The 19,386-nt window shown below is 43.3% G+C and overlaps 1 protein-coding gene across 7 annotated transcripts in view; it reads left to right on the forward strand.

The window, feature by feature from the left end:
* Positions 1–19,386, forward strand: part of SLC4A1AP (solute carrier family 4 member 1 adaptor protein) — a 78,672-nt gene that overhangs the window by 15,467 nt on the left and 43,819 nt on the right. For 6 of the 7 annotated variants that reach the window (XR_012499273.1, XR_012499278.1, XR_012499275.1 and 3 more), the window contains exons 11-14: positions 1,251–1,337; positions 2,021–2,088; positions 2,649–2,718; positions 4,070–4,212. Coding sequence is in view for 1 of the 7 variants with exons in the window: in XM_010948462.3 (XP_010946764.2) it covers positions 1,251–1,337; positions 2,021–2,088; positions 2,649–2,718; positions 4,070–4,119 (275 nt within the window). In the remaining 6 variants the exon portion in view is untranslated. Of the gene's footprint in view, positions 1–1,250; positions 1,338–2,020; positions 2,089–2,648; positions 2,719–4,069; positions 4,405–19,386 lie in introns of those variants that run through there. The other variant, XM_010948462.3, reaches the window with a different exon arrangement.

Raw genomic sequence — 19,386 nt, forward strand, 5'->3', positions numbered from 1 at the left:
TTTTTGAATGTATTTTCTTCTGATTATAAAAGGATTATATGTTCATTTTAGAAACTGAATCATACATAAAAGTCCAAGGAAGAAAAGAGGAATCTCCTACAATCTCACCCCCAGAGATAATTGTTATCTTTTTAGTACATTTTTAACCCTTGTTTACTGCAGGGGTTATTTTCCTGCAGGTTAGCCAAGCTGCTTACATTAAGTTTAAGACTGCACAGAAAATAGGGAGCTGGAGGAGGAACAAAAAAACACTGGCATTAAATCATGTGGGAATGTGTGCATGTGGACTTCCAAAACAAAGCTGGCCTGTCCACGTAAAAACAGCAGGCCTGCTATGCAGACCTCTTGACTCACCTTCAGTTGTTCGAGAAATAGAAAAGTTACTGTTTCCTCATCTGTGAGAAGTAAATCTTTTGTTTTTGCATTTTCCTTTGTTTAGTTATTGGCACGATGCTTGGCTTTTTCAAAAAAAGGTGCTTATACATACTTTTTTCTGAGTGGTCTTTGATCCATACATTGTGAGGGGTATATATAAACAGTCAGCATGTTAGGGGAGCACTAAGTATTGTAGGGTTCTTTTGTTTGTTTGTTTAGGGGACCAAAGTAAATATGTGTGTGTAAAAATAGCAGATTTTAAAATTTGGTTTATAAGATACTTGAATTAGTATATCTGCAGCTGATTAAGGATTACTCCAGGCCTTTTTTTTTTTTTTTAAACATTGGGATTGTATTGTACATGCTATTTTATAATCTATTTTTTCTATGCCTTAAAATATTCTTTTAAAATGTGATTTTAATAAGGGGCAAAGTGTCCCATCACATGCATGTGCCTTAATCAATTTAATCAACTCCATATTATTATGCATGTAAGTTATTTGTTAATTTTTGCTGTTATAAACATACTTGTATATAATAAATCTTGGTGCTCACCTCTGATTATTTTCTTTGACTATGTTCCTAGAAGTATAATTTTTAGGCCAAGGAATATGTACATTTTTAAAGCTTTTGGTAAGTATCACTGAAAAGTTTTACCTCAAGAGTTGGCCAGTTTTTAAGCTGGACAATTGGCGGTTCTCTGTTAGACATCTGGAGGCGTATTTATTGAAAACCTAGTTAAGGTTAGTTGAAGCTAATGATGGTAAAACTGGATGATTACGTATGTACTTAGCTTTTCTTGCTTTTGTTTTTGTTTTCTTGGTTCCCCACCACGAATTAAGTAATACAATATGCTTTGGTTCTGCATTTTATAGAAAACATGTCTCAACTCAGCCAAGTGAAACAAAATAAAGATTATCAAGAGATCAGTGAAACAGCTGCATCACGTGAGGAGCCCTCAGGCAAGTAGCACAGGGACCCGGGTGCTGTTCCGCCCGCAGGCAGCCGGCTGGTGTCAGGGAGGAGGGGTGGCGGTGCCCTGAGGGGCACAGACACCAGGTGGATGCCGCTGCCAGGGCTGTGGGCAAAGATGGAATATATGAGAGGTTCATGTGTGGTGCCAGCACGTTTGCCTTTCCTTTCCTCCTCAGCCTCTTCCCTGGGCTTCCCCACTCCCTGACCCACAAAGCACCTAATGCCTGCATGCTTCCCTCTGTCCGTGCAAAGCCCCCTGCAATTTTATGTCTCTTGGAGTTGAGTATGTGCCTATCATGGGCATGATTCCAGCACTATTGAAATAAATTGGCTGAAAGTTTGGCCTATTAAAAGGACTGGTTTTTTTTTTCCTCTGGTTTTCTACTGCTTTTAACTGTAATGGTTAAATTGTAAAGTAGTAAAATCAGCCCCATTTTCCTTTACCTTTTCAAAAGGTGTGATTAAATTCAAGCATAGGATCTGAAAACTAAGGTTATTAATAAAGGGACAGTTCTCTTTATATAGTCTTTATAATAGTAGAAGGAATTTTTGAGAATTAGATTGTGGCAAGTTTTCTTCAATAATTATAATGCTCTCTTAGGAGTTTTTCTCTTCTGTTTTATCTTTCTGAAATGGCTGTCACCTCTTTATTTTCTTTTTCATAAATTAGCGTCAAAGAATGAAAATGAGAAAAGCAGAGATGAATTGAAGAAAAAGAAAGCTCCTGGCCCCGGCAAAGTAAGTACCTCAGTCATAATCTTCACTTCTCTCGAGGTAAAAATGAATCCCCTTGTTGTGGACCTCTTCTGAAAGAGGGATTGTCCTGGCAGAGTTCTCAGCTGCCTTCTACCCTCTCTGCTAGAAATCTCTTGTCAGAGTAATGGGAACCCTCCCAAAGTCCAGGTTCCGAGATGCCAGCTAAGGGCCAACCTTGCAAAGAGGCCTTTCAAAGGATAGCAGGCAGGCTTGCTACATTAACTCTTTTCTGCACCTGGATCAGAAGGCAAATGTCACATTTTCCTCTGTGTGGGTTGTATCATTTAGAACTCATACCTGTGTTGACTGCCCTTTTAAAAAACGATCATTTCAGTCTCACTGGCTGAAAATCAGCTTGTTGAGACTTTTTGGAAAAAAATCAAAGTTCGAAGAATGAATGCTCCCCCATTTTTGGGTTACTTTATGTCAAAATCATTAATGGAAACTGTTCTCTCTTAATTTTTGTTTGCTAATAGGGATAGGGACAGTAATTCTTAAGAGTTAAAATTCTTTTGAATTAAATAACCTACTTTTCTTTGTAGCTTCCGCCAACACTTTCCTCAAAATATCCAGAAGATGACCCAGATTACTGTGTGTGGGTCCCACCTGAAGGTAGAATCTTTTTACTTTTCTTTTCCTCTAAGATTAGGTTTCTGAATAGGTAATATATTTAAGGTTTAAAATAAGAAATTTACAAGAGTATATAGTGGAAAAATCTCCCTTCTGGAGGACCAGGTAGATTAAAAGATACAAAGAGCCATATCAACCAAATATAATTTGTGGATTCTGTTTGGATCCTTATTCAACCAAACAAGTATTAAAAAAATTACAAGCCAGTCAGATAATTTTGAACACTGGCTGGTTATTTGATGATACTAGGAAACTATTGTTAATTTTTTAAAAATGTGAGTGATGTTGAGTTACGTTTTTTAGAAAAAGTTCTTATCTCTAGGAATATGTACAGACATGTTCACAGATGGAATGATATCTGAGATTTGTCTTACAATAATCCAGTGCTGGAGGATGAAGGAAGGTAGGGGAGGGATAATAGATGAAGCAGGATTTGCCACACATTGATAAAGCTGGGTGCTGGGTACATGGAGGTTCGTTATGTTTTGCTCTTCACTTTTGCGTGTATTTTAAATTTACAGTTAAGTGAAAAAGAAAAAACTTCTGACTGTTCTTTAGCTGCTCAGTTTTTCCTCGAAAGACAACCAAATATTAGTTCCTTATAATTTCTTATATGTATTATGTAAAATGCCTATGAAAGCAATAAAATACATAATATTTCACCGCTCTTTTTACACAAATGGAAGCATATTCTATACCTTACTGTTTTGCACTTAATACCATATGGAAATCTTTCCATAGGTACTTATAGATTTCTTTTTTTTTTAATGGTAGCATAGTTCTTTTTTATAGTATGGATCTATCTTACTTATTTAAGTATATCTATCTTACTTATTTAATCAGTTCCCTCAATAAATGTTTACTGTGTTTCCAGTCTTTTGCAAGTCTGCAGTAAGTATCCTCTAATATGTAATTTTGCAAGTGTAGAGGTAGGTGCACTTGTAGAAAAAAATTCATAAAAGTTAACAAACTGGATCAAAAGATACAAACTTTCTTAAGATACTATAAATTGCATTCTGTAGGGATTATACTAGTTTATGTTCCTACATAGACTGTTAAGGCAATGTATAAGATGCTTCTTTCTCCATATGCTCATCACAGGTTGCTTTTCTATGGATTGGGTTTCTAATATACTAATAATTAATAGAAATTTAGTTACTAGAAATGTTTGCTTTTTATATGCTAATAAGTGTTAGGGTAGAGGTAAAAAGAGGACTGTATTTTGAAGTTGTACACAGAAAGTCTTTTACCTTTTGGTCCACTGATGTCTGGATATCTCTTCCCTCCTGACTTGGAAATGTGAATGTCTGTCTTTCTTTTCACTCTGATCTAGGCCAAAGTGGAGATGGCAGGACCCATCTTAATGACAAATATGGCTATTGATTGCTTCCAAATCCCAAAGGAAGACCTTGTGGACCATGTGACATGGGATATTTGAATAATACGTCAAGTTGAATGTCCAGAGAAGGAGTTCAGGTGATCATTTGTAAAATATGGTGACTGGCCTTTTCTTCTGTGCTCTTTGCTTCCTAAATTTATCTGCCTATCTGATTCTCTTGAATTTGATATTTATGTTTAAAAGTGTTTGTGTATGTATGTAAAAAGGAACCGTATTTTTTGAGAGTTAGTAACATGAGAGACATGGCTCTATTAAAATAAGAAGGTGAAGATGTCTCATGTTTATTTAAGGCTACAATGTCTTTCTTAAGCTTTAGGGACTATACTTTTCCTGAGCAATGGGGTGCTTCTGGCAGTTAGACTCTTAAGATTCACTGATAGTTTTCTCCTCAAATAAGTGTTGAAAGATGAGGCCATGCCATGGATGTGACCCTTGGTGTCCCTGTCATTCTTGGAACTACAAATAGATACACAGTGGGGCCTCCTACTCCCTCTCACTGTAATCCTTTTGCCAGGTTTGAGAACAGACCCTGACTTATCAGGAGACAGGTCAGACCATAGCACACCTCATGCAGTCAGGTACCAATCCTGATAGAAAAAAGTCAGTCTTTTGAATATCCTGGACTCTGACCAATCAGGTTAGTCTCTCCTCCAGTGGAAAGGTGCAAATAAGGTCATAGAGTGAAAAACTGGATGTGTTTTGCCCACTGTGGGGCTTCTTACCTCTGTAGAGAGGGGAATAAAAGTTTCTTCCTCTCTGGAAATCTGGAGAAATGCAAGAATATGTCTTATTCCCAACCCACACTCCCCTCTCCCCATCATTAGTGCCTCACTTTCATAGGAAAGGAAAACCTAAGAGTGGAAGCAGGGTGGAGAGCCTGAGGACTGGGCTGGAGGCAGACATAGTGAGCAGGCAGGAGGAAGGCTGTGGCCCAGCAAGAGAGACTGGATGAGGATGGTGCTTTCCCAGTATGGATTATGCTGGATGCATGAGGTGGGCAGGAAGCAGCAACGAGGAGCTTCAGTTACCCTGACCGATGTCTGGTCTGTTAAAAATAAGTCTTTGATTTCTCAAAAAACAGTACCAGTATTGGTATTATGAGACTGTTAATTTGCACGTCATTTAGACCAACAGGGAAGAACTTGTTGACGATGTAAAAAGTGACAGCAATTTGGCAGCAGAGTAACCGTGCTATCTTGGTTCAAAACAGTGGATAAAGGTCTGAGCCAGATCAGTGGTCTTCAAGGGTGAAACTCTTTATTCAAACAAAACTGTATACGGGATCCTAATACTAGAACAGGTTAAAAATATGCCTGCTCTGGTTGAAATGAGGGCACGGGGATTGGATCTGCACACACAAACCTTCATGCATACAATCCCTTTCTCCTCATTCCACCCTCAGAATGACCCTGAGGAGTCCTAGAGGCTCCACAGAGTGTAGAATGCTTTAGGGAGGTAGGTTTCTAAATGTTCTGAGAGCAGTGGGTTTGGTCCTGTGTCTAGAGACCCTGAAGGCAAAAAGGACTCCAGAGGCCAAAATAAAATATAAATGTGTAGCTTGTACAATTAACATTAGTGGTCAGTGCACTTTATTCAAAAGGCCTGCACATGAGTCTCAGCTTCCCTTTGCTAAATAGGACTTTGGGGATATGACTTAAATTCCCTGAGCCTCAGTTCTGTCATGTGTGAAGCAGGGACAGTAATGCTTCCTGCTCTTTGAACCTCAGATTTGTTCCAGGATCGAATGAGATCATGTCGATGGCTGTGCTTCACGGGGCTTTGTAGATATTGGTAGTTGTTATTCATTATAAAAAGGAGACAAATCCTGACATCTGGGCTGACTTCTTGTCTGTGAGAGAGGAGATGGATTAGATCAGCGATTCTCCACTGTAGCTGCATATTAGAATCACTTAGGGAAATTTTTAAAGTTTTTAATTGTAATGCTTGGATCCACGTCAGATTAATTTAGTCAGAATCTCTGAGGTGATCCCTTTTAAAAGCACTCCAGGTGATTTTAACGTGCAGCCCATAGTGGAGAACCTCTAGAGCAGAGTCAGCCAAACTTTCCTATTAACGGCCAGGTATTTTAGGTTCTGCAAGCCACACAATCTGTCACAACTACTCAACTCTGCTGGGGTACAGATGGCAGAGACAATACACAAATGAATGAGTGTAACTGTGTTCCAGTAAATATCTACTGATAAAAACAGGTGGCAGGCCAGGTTTGGCCTAACCCCAGCTCTAGGCTAATTCATCTTCAGTGTCTCATCTGGCACAAGATATTCCTTACAATATCTTTAAGATATTTGAAAAGTTTCTATTCAAAGGGCTAATTATCCCCTCGTGAACTATATGGGTTGTAGTTTTGTGGTTACCAGAGATCAAAGTGATCCATTCTCCTTTTCATAGAAACAAAAGGAAAGTTATTAGTCATTACAAAAAACATTGTTACAGCAAGAACACAACTGGTTAATTGTAAGCAAGGTGTGCCCGGACAGCTCTACTGGCCTCCCAGGAATTCTGTATCATATCTGCCTCCATATTTAAACAGCAATGGGAAGCCACTGGGGTGTTAGTGATGGTGAAACGGTCAGATTTGCGTCTTTAAAGGAACACTCAAGCTACAGTGCAGAGGAAGGATGAAAGAGGGTGAGAGGATGCAGGAAGACCAGTCAGAAGTTTGCTGCAAAAGTCCAGGTGAAAGATGATGGCAGCTTGAACTAAGTGGAGATTGAGATGCAAAGACAGAAAAGAGGTCCCTGCAATATTTTAACAAGTAGAATGGCTAAGGTCGAGTGATGGATTGTCTGGGAGTGATGGGGAAGGAAGGCTGGAGGGTGATTTCCCAGCTGGCTGGCTTATACATCTGAATAGGGGAATGGCATCATTTGCTGAGATGAGAGGACGCTGGAGGAGGACCACGTGGAGGTGGAGAAATTGTCCATTTTGGACAAGTTGAACTTGATGAACTTCAAGACATCTAAGTAAAGATGTCCAGAAAGCAGTTAGATACAGAGGTCTGGATCTCAGAAGAGGGCCCGAGAAAGGTTTCAGTCTTCTACTGGGTGAATCTGAGTCAGGTGAGCTTAAAGACCAAGTGACAGGCAGGAATTTTGCAGGTAGACCTCTGTCTTAGACAGCTGACCTTCATATCTTTGGTATTGGGAACAAAGTTTTTCTTGGCTATGGGTACTCATTTATTCGGGGAAAAGTAAAGTAAGTGCCACAGTGAGCAGCATTCTGGAAAGAAAAGGTCAGGAGTATGTATTTAACATTAAAACAAATCTCTTTGACTGCTTTAGGAAATTTCTAAGGATTTTTCACGGTGCCTGGTATATGTAGTAAGTGTTGACTGCCTGCTATAAATATTTTTCCCGGAATTGTCCCGATCTAGGATAGGAAGTATGAAGTCCCATTGTCTCCTTGTCGCCCAAGCCTTTACCCATTACTACTTCACTGGAACTGGATGGAGTTAGCTCTTTGGGAAATATGACACATTCTCATCAAACTTTGAAGCCATTAGCCACAGCCTGGGGATGTGTTGCTTTGCCATTGAAATGCTGCCACCTCCCGGATAGGGTGTGACAAGTGACCAGCAGCTGTGGACGGCTTCCTGAGTGTAGGAGCCAGAAGGAAGCCTGCCAGCCCTGTGGCAGTCAAAAGCAGGAATCCAAACCCCTGGTGGGGCTGAGTTCCCATACAAGGTTTGGTTCAACCCTGTTTGACCAAACAGCCTAGACCAAACCAGGCTTGACGAATTGCTGGGAAATGACATATAAGTCTCCTTAACCTTTGAAGGGTGGGTCACAGCATCAAACTGGTATGATGTGTTCTTGTGACAGGCTGCTCTTTGATCCTGAGGTTCCTCACTTGTTGTGGGCAGAGAACCATTTTCAAGGTTTCTTCTCGGCAATCTGAGTAGGCTTTGCCTGGCTTTGATTTTAGAGGTTTAGCACAACCACAGCCCGGATGGGACTGAGACTTCTATTCCACGTGAGACCAGAAGTCTTTCTTCCCCAGGAGGACCTGGCATTGGTGACAGGTTTGAGGATTCAGCATGTGATGAGGGGACAGTGGTTTCCACGGAGGGTAGCTCCACCTTCTTCGTCCCCCAAGTCAGTCTTAACAGTTTCTCCATGTAGAGGTTTTAGGATTCATTCCTCTACATTGCCCACTGCCCTGACCCAAGCTCCCCTTGCCTCATGACTCCTCACACACCTCCCACCCTCTTGTCCCTGCCTCATCAAGCTCTCCTCCACACATCTGGGTTATCCTGAAATGATCACTGAGCAGAACACTTTGCTCTGAAATCTCAAAAGATTCTCCGTTATCCAAATTCATTCGAGGCTTTAAAAATCCCTTATCATAGGGTTCCTTTACTTTTGGATCATCATAACTCATCCACATCTGCCCTTGTCCCTTTCTGCCACTTGACCAAGTGTACCCGATATTCTGGTAATAATAGATTATTTGCCCCAAACACAACTTTTTCTTTTACTTCTTCCTGTATGTTCCATCAAACCTTGCTGTACATGGCCTTGAGCCTCGGTTTCCTTGTCTATTTAACAGACAACATAATAGCTAACTCATAGTATCATGAAGCTATCTATTAAAACCTTTAGCCATGCTTCATACATAATCCACTCCCCAAAATGTAGTTGTTATTAGTGTCATTGTGGTCTTCCTTGCTCACGTCTGTCTGCTGGGAAGATTCTACCCATTTTTTTAAAGTTCAGCTTGAGTCTCACTATCTTCAGGAAACCCTGATCACCTGGATGTCACTAATCTCTCTTTCCCCACCAGCTCTACAGCATTTTATTTCTACTTTTGTGGTAGCCCTTGCTCAGATGGCCTGATACCTGTTAATTATATGTATGCTTAGTTTATTTATGTTTATGAACATTATGAGTTGGGGACAGACACTATCTTATTTTATACCCCACCTGCACCCCGTGGCACCTACTAGTTCACAAAATAGGTGCTCACTTAACTGTTGCTTTACATGAGTCAGGGTTGGAGGTCAGCTTCTAATCCTGGCCCTCCCTACCTTTGGGTTTTCTGGGCAGAGAAGGGACCTTAGAGCTGTTTTCATCTCCAGAGCTTATTCCAGACGAGCTGGACAATCTAGGAACTAACCGTTTTAGCAGGGTTAATGCAGATAGAAGCCTGGATTCCTGTCCTATTTGGGGCAAAATCAGGCAGAACTACCTCTTCCCGTCAAGGAGCTCCAGACTCCAGCAGCTGGCTTTAATTTGGGCTTTAAGTCCTCTGCTGGCCCTGGAAAATCTTGATCTTGAGGGTTGGCTGTGGTTTCCTCAGACTGTCACGCACACCCCTTCAAGTCAATGCAGCTGTGACAGAGAATGGCCACAAGAGGGCAGTAAAGACCTATCACTATGCAGCAACTTGCAAGTGGGGCCTTTTAGATGACAAATGTTTCAAAGCAGAAGATAGTAAGAATCAGTGAAGAAAAGCAGGCTTCTGAAGGAGTTCAGGGCAGCAGGTGATTCAGGTGAACAACGTCTTTGCAGGCAAAGACCTGGAAGCAGCAAGTTAGGTCTGGTAAGGCCCAGATGGTGCTCCCCAAATCTCTTCCCAGCCTGTTGTTTCTAGTGCTTAGTTTCACCTGGAGAAAGTCATTCTCCAGTCGCAATGCAAATATTCTATACAGGAGTTTGGGCATTGCCTATTCATTACTTACAGTCTATTACAGAGGATTTTTTCACACCTATCCCTCCCCTCACTTCCTATCTTTATTGAGGAGTAATTGACAAAATTGTATATAATAAAGGTGTACTTGATATTTTGATATATCACACTCATTTTGAAAATCCGAACTTCCTGTCAGTTTTAAAAGGTAAAAAGAAGAGATATTATCACCTCTGTTTAGGGAAACTGAGGCTCAGAAACATGAAGTGACTTGTCCAAAGGCATGCCAATGCCAAGATCATAGTGGAACCAAGTCTAAAGTTTCTCCGATTCCAGATCCTTTGCTTCTTCCTTCTAGTTTTCTGTTGTTTGTTGTAAGTTTTGTCAGTTTCAAGAGCAAACACTACACCTGCTTCCTCTTTTTGTCTCTGAATGGTGCCCCCTTAATCTTTAGGACTGTGAGTGGGAGTGTTGTCTGAGGCTCTGCCCCTTAGGAGTTGGATTCCATGATCTCTCTCTTACCCTCCCTGATTCAGTAATTCTGTGATTTGGAGGCACAGCCCTAACAACGACAGTGGTGGTCCTGAGTGATCCTACTGGGTGAGCATTTCAACAAGGGCAGCCACTTGGCTGCCAGCCTGTGAAGGTCCATGATTAGTAATGCAGGGAGGGTGGAGGACAGTTGGACAGTTTCCCAAAGTGTGCTCTAGTATCCCTGGCGTTATGAGAGTTGACTTTAGGGGAGGAGGATGAAAATGCTTAGTTTTAGCAGTTACACATAAATAGACACGTTATTATGTATACAAATACACACATACATATTGTTACGTAGTTATATATTAGAATGAGATCAATTTTTAAAGTGAGTTTATTTAGAGAAAAACATTAAGTAAGTAACAGTGTGGTGAGATGCAACAGGACCCAAAGTGTGAAGCAGGTCTACAGTGAGTGAAGTTCAAGGAACTGTGGTGAGGTGGGAAGATGTTGTAACCAGAATCACAAAACTAATTTCAAGTCTGGCCCTGTGACCCTTAAGCCATGTAATCCTGATTAAGTCACTGACCTTCAGTAAGTCTCAGTTTTCTCATCTGCTAAGTCAGAAAATAATTCTTGCCCTCCTTAACTCAAATGAGGATAAATGAAAGCATGCTGCAGCCTGGAAAAGCTCTGTGCAAGGATCCGGTGGTGCTAATTTCATGATTCCAGGTTTTACCAAGGTCTATGCAGGACCTCTTTTTTACCACCCCAGAGGATGCCTTCCAAGCTAGTGTCCATTTCCCAGATCCCAAGGACTGAGTCCAGTTCAGTTTATTGTCCACACCTGGGTCTGCCATTCTGAGGATGGGGAAGGTTTTTGGAGAAATCTTGGAATCAGTCTGGGAACAAGTCCCAACACGTCACTGTTTGCTTTGTCATCCTGAGTCAACGACCTCATACAAGGAAGGGAGGGAGCAGAAGGAGCTGTTCTCTTCCAGATACCTAAGGAGGCTTCTGACATCTACTGTTTTCCTTGTCATGAGAAGAGCAGGCGCCAGGCTGCGATTTTTAAGGTCTGAGCTAATCCTGGAAGTGAAGGAGAGCAGCACCTCCCACAACTGGCCAGACTCCGCTTCTTGGCGAGCTTCCTGGAGCAAAGGGCCAGAGGGGGCTGCAGTGGGCACTGGAATCCAGGCTGTTGCCCCTGCTCCCTGGAGGGGCTCCAGAATATACAACCTTGTTACCGGTTCTGACCAGTCTTCGTGCTACTCGGGTGAACGCTAAGGATTGGCATGTCTGTCAGTCAGGGGAAAAGAGCCTGAGACTAGGACAGCTCCTGGATTGGTTCTTGGTCTGGTCCCCATGGGACAGCCAATTAGGGTTGACAGAGGCTTCAGTGGCCCCTGTGTCATCTTCGTGTACTCCTACATCTTCACACATTCACAGTATTCAATGAATATTTTCTGAGCACCTACTGTGTACCAAGCCTTTTGGGGGAATGAAGCAGCCATGTGTATCAAAAAGCTGCACAGGACCTTCAGGTCACCTTTTTTTTTTTAATTCAAAAGGATTTATTAAAAAACCAGTAAAACACTACTACATTGTGACACTGTCACACTGGGCTTTTAGCACAAGACTTGCTCTGCAGTGCGGGGCAGGGCATAAAACACAAACTGATTTTGAAGCATAGCAATTAAGAAAACAATGAAAGCAAATTTCTTTTAATGAAAACTCAGAATTAAACTTCAGAGAGACCCAACATCATACTTCCATTCAGGTGCATGATAGAAAAAATTTAGTTTGAACTGCTGTTAGCAGGTGGCAGGAGCCACCTTCAAATGAATCTTCAATTTGGAAAATACTGCCTCACCACCTGTTGGGGATAAGTTGTAAATGGAATAATTTAGTATGGTTTGCAGCTAGTTTGATGACCACCTCGCCTGGCTACTTTCCCGTAACCACGCTACTGGTCGCCATGATCTTCGTATCCACAGTAGTTGTTGTAACCAGTGTAGTCATACAGAGTCACCTTTTTACCACTGGGATTCCTTCTGTCATTCTTACCCCACCCCCTCTACTACCCTGGACCTAATTAATGTTTAAATAAATTATTTTGTCAGCCAAACAAATTGCATTTTTAAGATAACCATTTCCAAGGCTTTTGTAATCAAATATTTATGTAACTTATGCAAATAAGTGCTTCTGACCCACACGAAATAATAACTAGCATGACTACACTGAGTTAGTGTCCAGTCAGACAAAAGCAAAGCAATTCAGCATTTGAGCTATCCTGTTTATCCTGGTCGGGCTTTTTAAAATTTAAAGAGTAGCTGGCAGACTACTGGAGGAGTCAGTTCAAGGTTTTAGAGGTAGTGACATAACAGCTGGGTTTTGAAGGATAAGCAAGAGTTCACAAGCAGAGAGAAAGAGGTCGCTGTAGGCAGAGGGGGGCAGAACCATCCAGGTGCAGGGCCCAGCACCTCCATCCCTGGGCTGATTAAGTGGATCAGGCTGTGGCTTGAACTCAGAAATTAGTAGAAGCTGGGGTTTGCAATGGAGCTAATGAGGGTGGAGACTAGAATTAGGGATCTTACAACTGAGTGATTTAGTCTTATCACATCATGATCCTGGAGAAACTGAGGCAGGAAATCCTGTTGGAGTCCCTTTGGTTCCCAAGGGCAGGAGGGAAAAAGACAGCAAAGGACAAGCCAAAACTGTGTGCCAGAGCTGGCTGAACCCTGCTTCCCACCGTGGCAGCCCCTCCCCTAAGCTCCAAGAGCAGACCATTTTTCTGTGATTTTTTGGCTCATCTTTTAAATATTCCAGAGTTAGGACAGGCTGTGCCATGGCTGAACAAACCTGTTGAACAAATAAACAAGGCAGGCTGTGGGGCCGGCAAGTCTGTCCTGAGCTTGGACCTCGGCTTCTTCCTTCGACCACGAGAGGTGGGAGCATGGGACTGTTGGGGTCCCTTCCTGCGCTGTGATCTAAGCAAACTGCCCATGGAGAGGAAAACTCCAGAGCTACCAGGTCAGAGGGAGCCTCCTTCCTTTTCACTACATGGTGCAGCTAAGGGCTGGGAAAAGGGGGATCTCTTCACGGCAAATGCTGAAACCGAAGGCACCCATTTGCTTATTCACTCATCAGATACCAAATGTCCGATCTGTGCTGGGTGTTATGCTGACCCTTCCCTTAAGGAACATACCAGGAGTTATAAAAGCTCTAGCTGAGGAGAGAAAGTCACAGTTCCTGCACACACCGAGTTCTTACCCACCTCAGGGCCTTTGCTCCTGCTGTTCCCACCATCTAGGCTGTCAAGCCCTCCCTCCTTCTTGTTCTTCAAGCCCAGCTTAAGTGGCATGTCCCCAGTAAGGCTTTCCCTGACCACCCTACAAGTGGTAGGCTTCCCCATCTCTCCCCGTCGCTCCTGCCACACTCCATCACCCTCATAGAATTTATGGCAGTTTGTAATTATATGTCTGCCCTTCATTTAGTCATTTATTTTCCTCCTTTTGACTTGAGTATAAGCTGCCCGAGAGCAAGAATTCTGTTTGTATTTTTCACTTCTGGACCCTTGGCAGCATATACTTGTAGAATATGTGAATAATACTTTGGCACGTGCCAGATTTTTTACATAGATTCCCTCATTTAGTTCTCTTGATGATCCTAAGGAAAAGGCATTATTTACACTTTGGAGTGAAGACAGATGTCCAGAGTATCTTGCAGTTGGCAGGGCTGGGTTTGAACCTCATCTCCAAGTTAGGGCTCTTTCTACTTCACTGCACTGCAGTTCAAATGACGTGAGGCCCTGTGCCTGGCACTAACGAAGCCCTGGCTTGCACTTTTTCTTCTTTTTCTTTTTCCTTTTTCTTTTGAAATAATTTCAGTTTACCAAAAAGCTGCGAGATTAGTACAAAGTACAAAGAACTTTATACTCCTCACTCAACTTCACCAGATGTGAACATTTTGCTACATTTGTTTTAATATTTCTCCTTGCATGTGTTTTTACACGCTTATGCACGCATTTTTACATGCTTATACTTTTCTGGACTATTTTAGAGTAAGTTGCAGACATTATGCCTCTTTAACCTTAAATATTTCAGTGTGAATTTTTCGAGAACAAGGACATTCTTTTACATAAAATTGAAATCAGGGAATTTAAAATTGATATAATACTACTATTTAATGTACAATCCATATTAAAATTTGTCTGATTGTTCCAATAATGTTATGTTTGATTATTTTTCCCCAGTCCAGGAGCCAGTTCAGATCACACATTCTTTTTAATTTTAACTCCTTTTAATTGTTCTATATCTTTAGTTTTTAATTTAAAACAGTTCCTTAGCTTTTGTTTTTCTTTCGTGACATCGGTGTTTTTCAAGAATCTAGGCTTGTCATTTTGTAGAACATCCCTCACCTTGGGTTAGTCTGATGTTTGCTCATGACCAAATTCAAGTTAGGCATTTGTTGGCAGGAATCTCACAGAAGTGATGCTGTGCATTTCAGTGCATCGTATCAGGAGCCAAAATGATGTCTGTCCCAGGATTGGTGACATTAACTTGCATCATTTGGTTAAGGAGGTATCTGCCAGGTTTCTCCACTGTAAAGTTACTGTTTTTTCCCTTTGTAATTAATAAGTAATTTAAGAGGAGATCCTTTAAGCCTGTGAATACTCTGCCCTCATCAAACTTTTCCATCCATGGATGATTCTTGACTGAATCAATGATTAGTATAATGATTGCAAAATCAAGATCTTGGTTTTCTGATTTTAAAGCTAGTGTCTATATTTCAGAATAATAGCATAGAATGAAAGGGAGGCGGGAGCATGAGACATCTGATTCTATAAACAGTTTCTCAAAGGTCTGTTATGGAAAGTGGAAGGTGACTGATACTGACTTTTGTTAACCCTACTAAGAAAAAAAAACTGGAGAATCAGACTGGATTTTAAACAATAAAAGCTGTTACTTCCTAATGAAATAGTTATTTCCCCTTATCCAGCACTTACTAAATCCCAAACTCCTTACCAATCGGTTAGCAGACATGATTTCATTTGGCCCTCATAACCAGTCCATGAATGAGTATTGTTATCTCCAGTTTGTAGTCGAGGAAACTGAAACTCAGAAAGGTTGAGGCATTTGCCTAAAGTCGTACAGCTAGGAAGTGGAAGAGTCTGGATTCCGACTAAGATCTGCTGGGTTCCAAATCTAACTCTTCTCAGAGGGAAGGCACTCTGGATTATGTCGTGACATTCAGCCTCAACACACATCCCTGCCAGTACCAGTACCAGTTTTCAACAAGTTCCCAGCTTATGAGTGAGATATGCTCCCAAAGTGAATGTTAAGCCCTAGGGCCCGAGTCCTGCAAAGAGGCTGGTGAGGTCTCAGTGCTGTGATCTTCTGGCCCCAACCAGCTGGTCCTTGACCCTTAGCAGCCCCCTGGCTGGTGGCCTGAGAGGACCTCCAGCAGCTCTGCTGCCGCCCCCTTCAGCCCAGGTGGCTGGGCCATCCAGACATTGACTCAACAGTTCCCCTTGCCTGCCCAGCATTGCTGCATCTCCTGTGCTTAGAAAGGCAGGAAACTGAACTCCGGTATTTTAGAAAGTCTTTCAACAATAAGCTTGATTAAAAGGGGATTTTCCAGTTAACCCTGGAGAATTTCAGTTAACCAATGACTTATTGTACTCTAGTTCTTTGAAATGTGGTTATCTATGTTCATTGTGTATTTAGGGTAAATCTCATTAACCAGGCAATTCAATTAAACAGGATTTCCCTAAACAGGGAAATCCTAAAATTACTATTTTGTATAAGCTATAGAACTAGAGAATAACCATATTGAGAAGGCTTTGGGGATCATTTAATAGGATTCTTCATTGTTCAGATAAGTAAACTGAGGCCCAGAGAGGGATGTAACTTACCCAGGGTCACACAGCTCATTACTGACATAACGGTAACTAGGAACTTCTGGTCCAAAGTGCTGTCTGCCACATCAAGAATAACTACAGAGCAGGAACTCTTTATGTCCAGGGTTACCTGCAGGCTGAATTTAGCCTGCAGCTGTGTTTTGGTCTGCACACTTTTAAAAGTTGGGAAGTTTCCCATAAAAACTCAAATTTGGTGTTTCTTTTGAAAAGCAGGAAAATCTGGCCACACTGGGCCTCATGGCAGTGAAGAGAGCTGAGTAGCAGCAACCCCTCTGGACTGGGGACATGGGGTTACATCCCACCACTCCCTGTCAGCACACACCTGGCTCACCTCACCCATTTCATGCCCTGCTGGTCCCTATAGGCATTGGAATCAGGATTCTCTGCTTTCTGGTGGAGGCCACTCCTTGGTTAATAAAAAAGAGGGCTGAAGCGGCCAGACTGAGAAACAGGTGAGACAGTGAGGAATCAGAAGCAGTTGTGTTCAGTGCCAGGGTGCAGTGCCAGGGATGCTGGCTTGTCCGGGGAAAGCTCAGATCAGGGGCTAGAAAGAACTCCAGGAGCTTCTCATTAGGTGAAAAATGTGAAAAGCTAAATAGCAATAGGAGAGAGAGCCCTTGGCAAGATAAGATGCACTGGCGAAGTCAATGGAACAAGCAGGATGTACTAAAGCAGTTCAGATGGTCAAGAAGTTATAGTGGAGGTGGGTCTTGACTCAGAAGTTAACTTATTCTAAAGGATGGAGAGACTATGGGCAGAAAAACCAGCCAGGAAGCTGCTGCAGCCATCAGAGCTGAGAGCTAGGGTTAGGTGGATGAGGTGGGAAAGGGGAGGAAGGGATGGATGCCAGAGAGACATCCCAAAGCAGGGATGGATGGGATTTGGTGCCTGCATGGAGGTGGGAGGAAAGGGAAAGAGTCATAGCTGACGGGGCCCTTGTGTCTGGGTGACCAGGAGAATATCATGCCCCATACAGAGAAGGGAAGCCAGGAAGGAAAGCTGGGTGGGGGAAGATCAACTTTAGATATGTTGAGTTTGAGATAACAACAGGTCTTACCATCATCCAGTGGGCAGTGTAAACTGGGATTGGAACTCAAGAGAGATCACAGCTGGTAGCCTAGAGGAGAAAGCTGAAACCAGAATGGATGAGATCCCCTCCCAAGGGGTAGAGGATGGCGAACTGAAGGCAATGTGATGAACCCTGGGTAACTGCCACCCTTAAAAAGGCACAGAGGAGGAAGAGGAGGCAACAACAGAAACAGCAGAGGCATGAAGAGGACTAAGATGGTGTATCACTGTAGGAGCTCAGGAGAAGCTTAAGAAGAGAGAGCCTCTACAGTGTCAGAAAGCGTGTCCCAGAAGTCAAAGGAGAGTGGACTGAGAAAAGGTCCCTGAACTGGACAATTAGGGCATCATGCTGAGAATGCATATTCAGGCCGGCACTCTAGAGACATCCCATAGGGCTGGGAGAAAGAAAGACATAACCAGAGGGCACCCTAGGGAACATGGAAGGTGGGAGGGAGACATCAATGATGGAGGGCCCCCTTGCAGCACCTGTGGAAAAGGGAGCTCTGAATCAAGATCAGCCAGATTTCAAAAGCTGATTTCCCATGTCAGCTGCTCTGTATTTGCCTGAGGATGGCCTCTTGACTTCTCACTCATCTTTCTGGAGACTCTTTCTTATTTAGGGCTCATTTTACCTGTTATTTAAAAAAAAATTATTGGGTGCTGCCCACTCTTAGGGGAAACGACAAGGTCTGAGTGATTCAAAAGAAGTAAACTAGCCCCTTCCCTTGACAGAGAAGGTGCCTCTGCTTACAGCACCTTGTTTGGCCCCATGAGGGAAGCTTTATTATCAGAGTTCCTTTCATGCAAGTGAAGCGGAGGCTCAGGAATGTCAAGGTACCAAAGCTACTGAGTGTTGAATTCAAACCCAAGTCTCTCCAAATGCAAGTGCAGAGTCCTTTCCACTGCCAGGGTCAGGCAGGCCCAGGAAGCCAACCAGGATGGAGACCCAGGGGCACACCCCTACGCCCAGGAAGCACTTTATAATCTGCCCTCTCTTTGCCCACTTAGGGGTGAAATCTTGCAAATATAGTCACATTGAGTAAATATAATGAGGCCTATCCAGGGGAGGGAAAAAGAAGGGAGTAGTGAGTCTGACTGGGAGGAAACTGGCAAGAGGAGACGGATCTATGGATACTCAGGGCCTTTGAGTTGGAGCTTTTAACCTGGGGTTTGGGACACCTAAGTTCTCCCACACAACCCTGACCTTAGAAGCAGAATTGAAGTGTGTGGGGGTGGGGGTTGCCTGCAGATATTTTCTGGACAGAGGGTGCATAACTTTCATCAGGCTCTCAAAGGGGCCCTGGTCCCCCCCAAAAGTTGAAAACCACTTATGCGGAAGCATCAGCAGTCCCCTTGGTGGATCTGAGACACACTGGTATAATTTATATCCATCCCTGTCATTTTTCTAAATCCTTGCCTAGAAATATATTCTAGCTGGACTCTTTCACCCAGCAGAGGGGGGATGTCCCTCCTAAAAGCCTCTTTTTGGGTAGGCGTGGCTGAGTGAGTCCCTGCAGAAGGGTCGAGTCCCAGCTTCCAGGGGGCGGGAGGGGGAGGCTGCGGGAGCCGGAGCGGATGTCACGGCTTACCTCAGAGCCCGAATTAGAAGGCTGAAAAAAATCACAGCAGGAAATAATGTGGTGCCTAAAATAGAAGCATCAACTGGGAGAGAGGCCGGGGAGTAGGTGGCATTTCAGGCTCCCGCCGCGTCCTCCCCAGCGGCTGCCTGACAAGTGCGTCGGAGGCGTGTGGATCTGCCACGGGGCCAGAATAGGCCAGAAAGGCCGAGACTGCATTTCTCTTTGGGAAGGAAGGGTGCTCAGAAAACAATCACTCTCATAGGGGGAGAAGGGGTCCTGCTGCCCTTGTCATCCCCCCCGCTCCTCCACTGTCCCCCGCAACCTCCCCAACCCCCCTTCCTTCTACCCTGCCCCACTCCCCTCTCCTCCCCCAACGTCCCCTCTTGTCTTCCTCCTCCCTTCCCCACCTTTGGTCTCTCACCTTCCCCACTGCCTCTGTGCCTCTTCCTCCCCATCTTCCCAATACCCCTCCCCCATCTCTCCTTCCCCAAAGTCCCCTCCTGCATTGTCACCAACACCAGCGCCTCCATTTCTACCCCTCCCACTAGGCCCCGCCC

Source organism: Camelus bactrianus, chromosome 15, assembly GCF_048773025.1.
Source record: "Camelus bactrianus isolate YW-2024 breed Bactrian camel chromosome 15, ASM4877302v1, whole genome shotgun sequence".
NCBI classification, from domain to species: Eukaryota; Metazoa; Chordata; class Mammalia; order Artiodactyla; family Camelidae; genus Camelus; species Camelus bactrianus.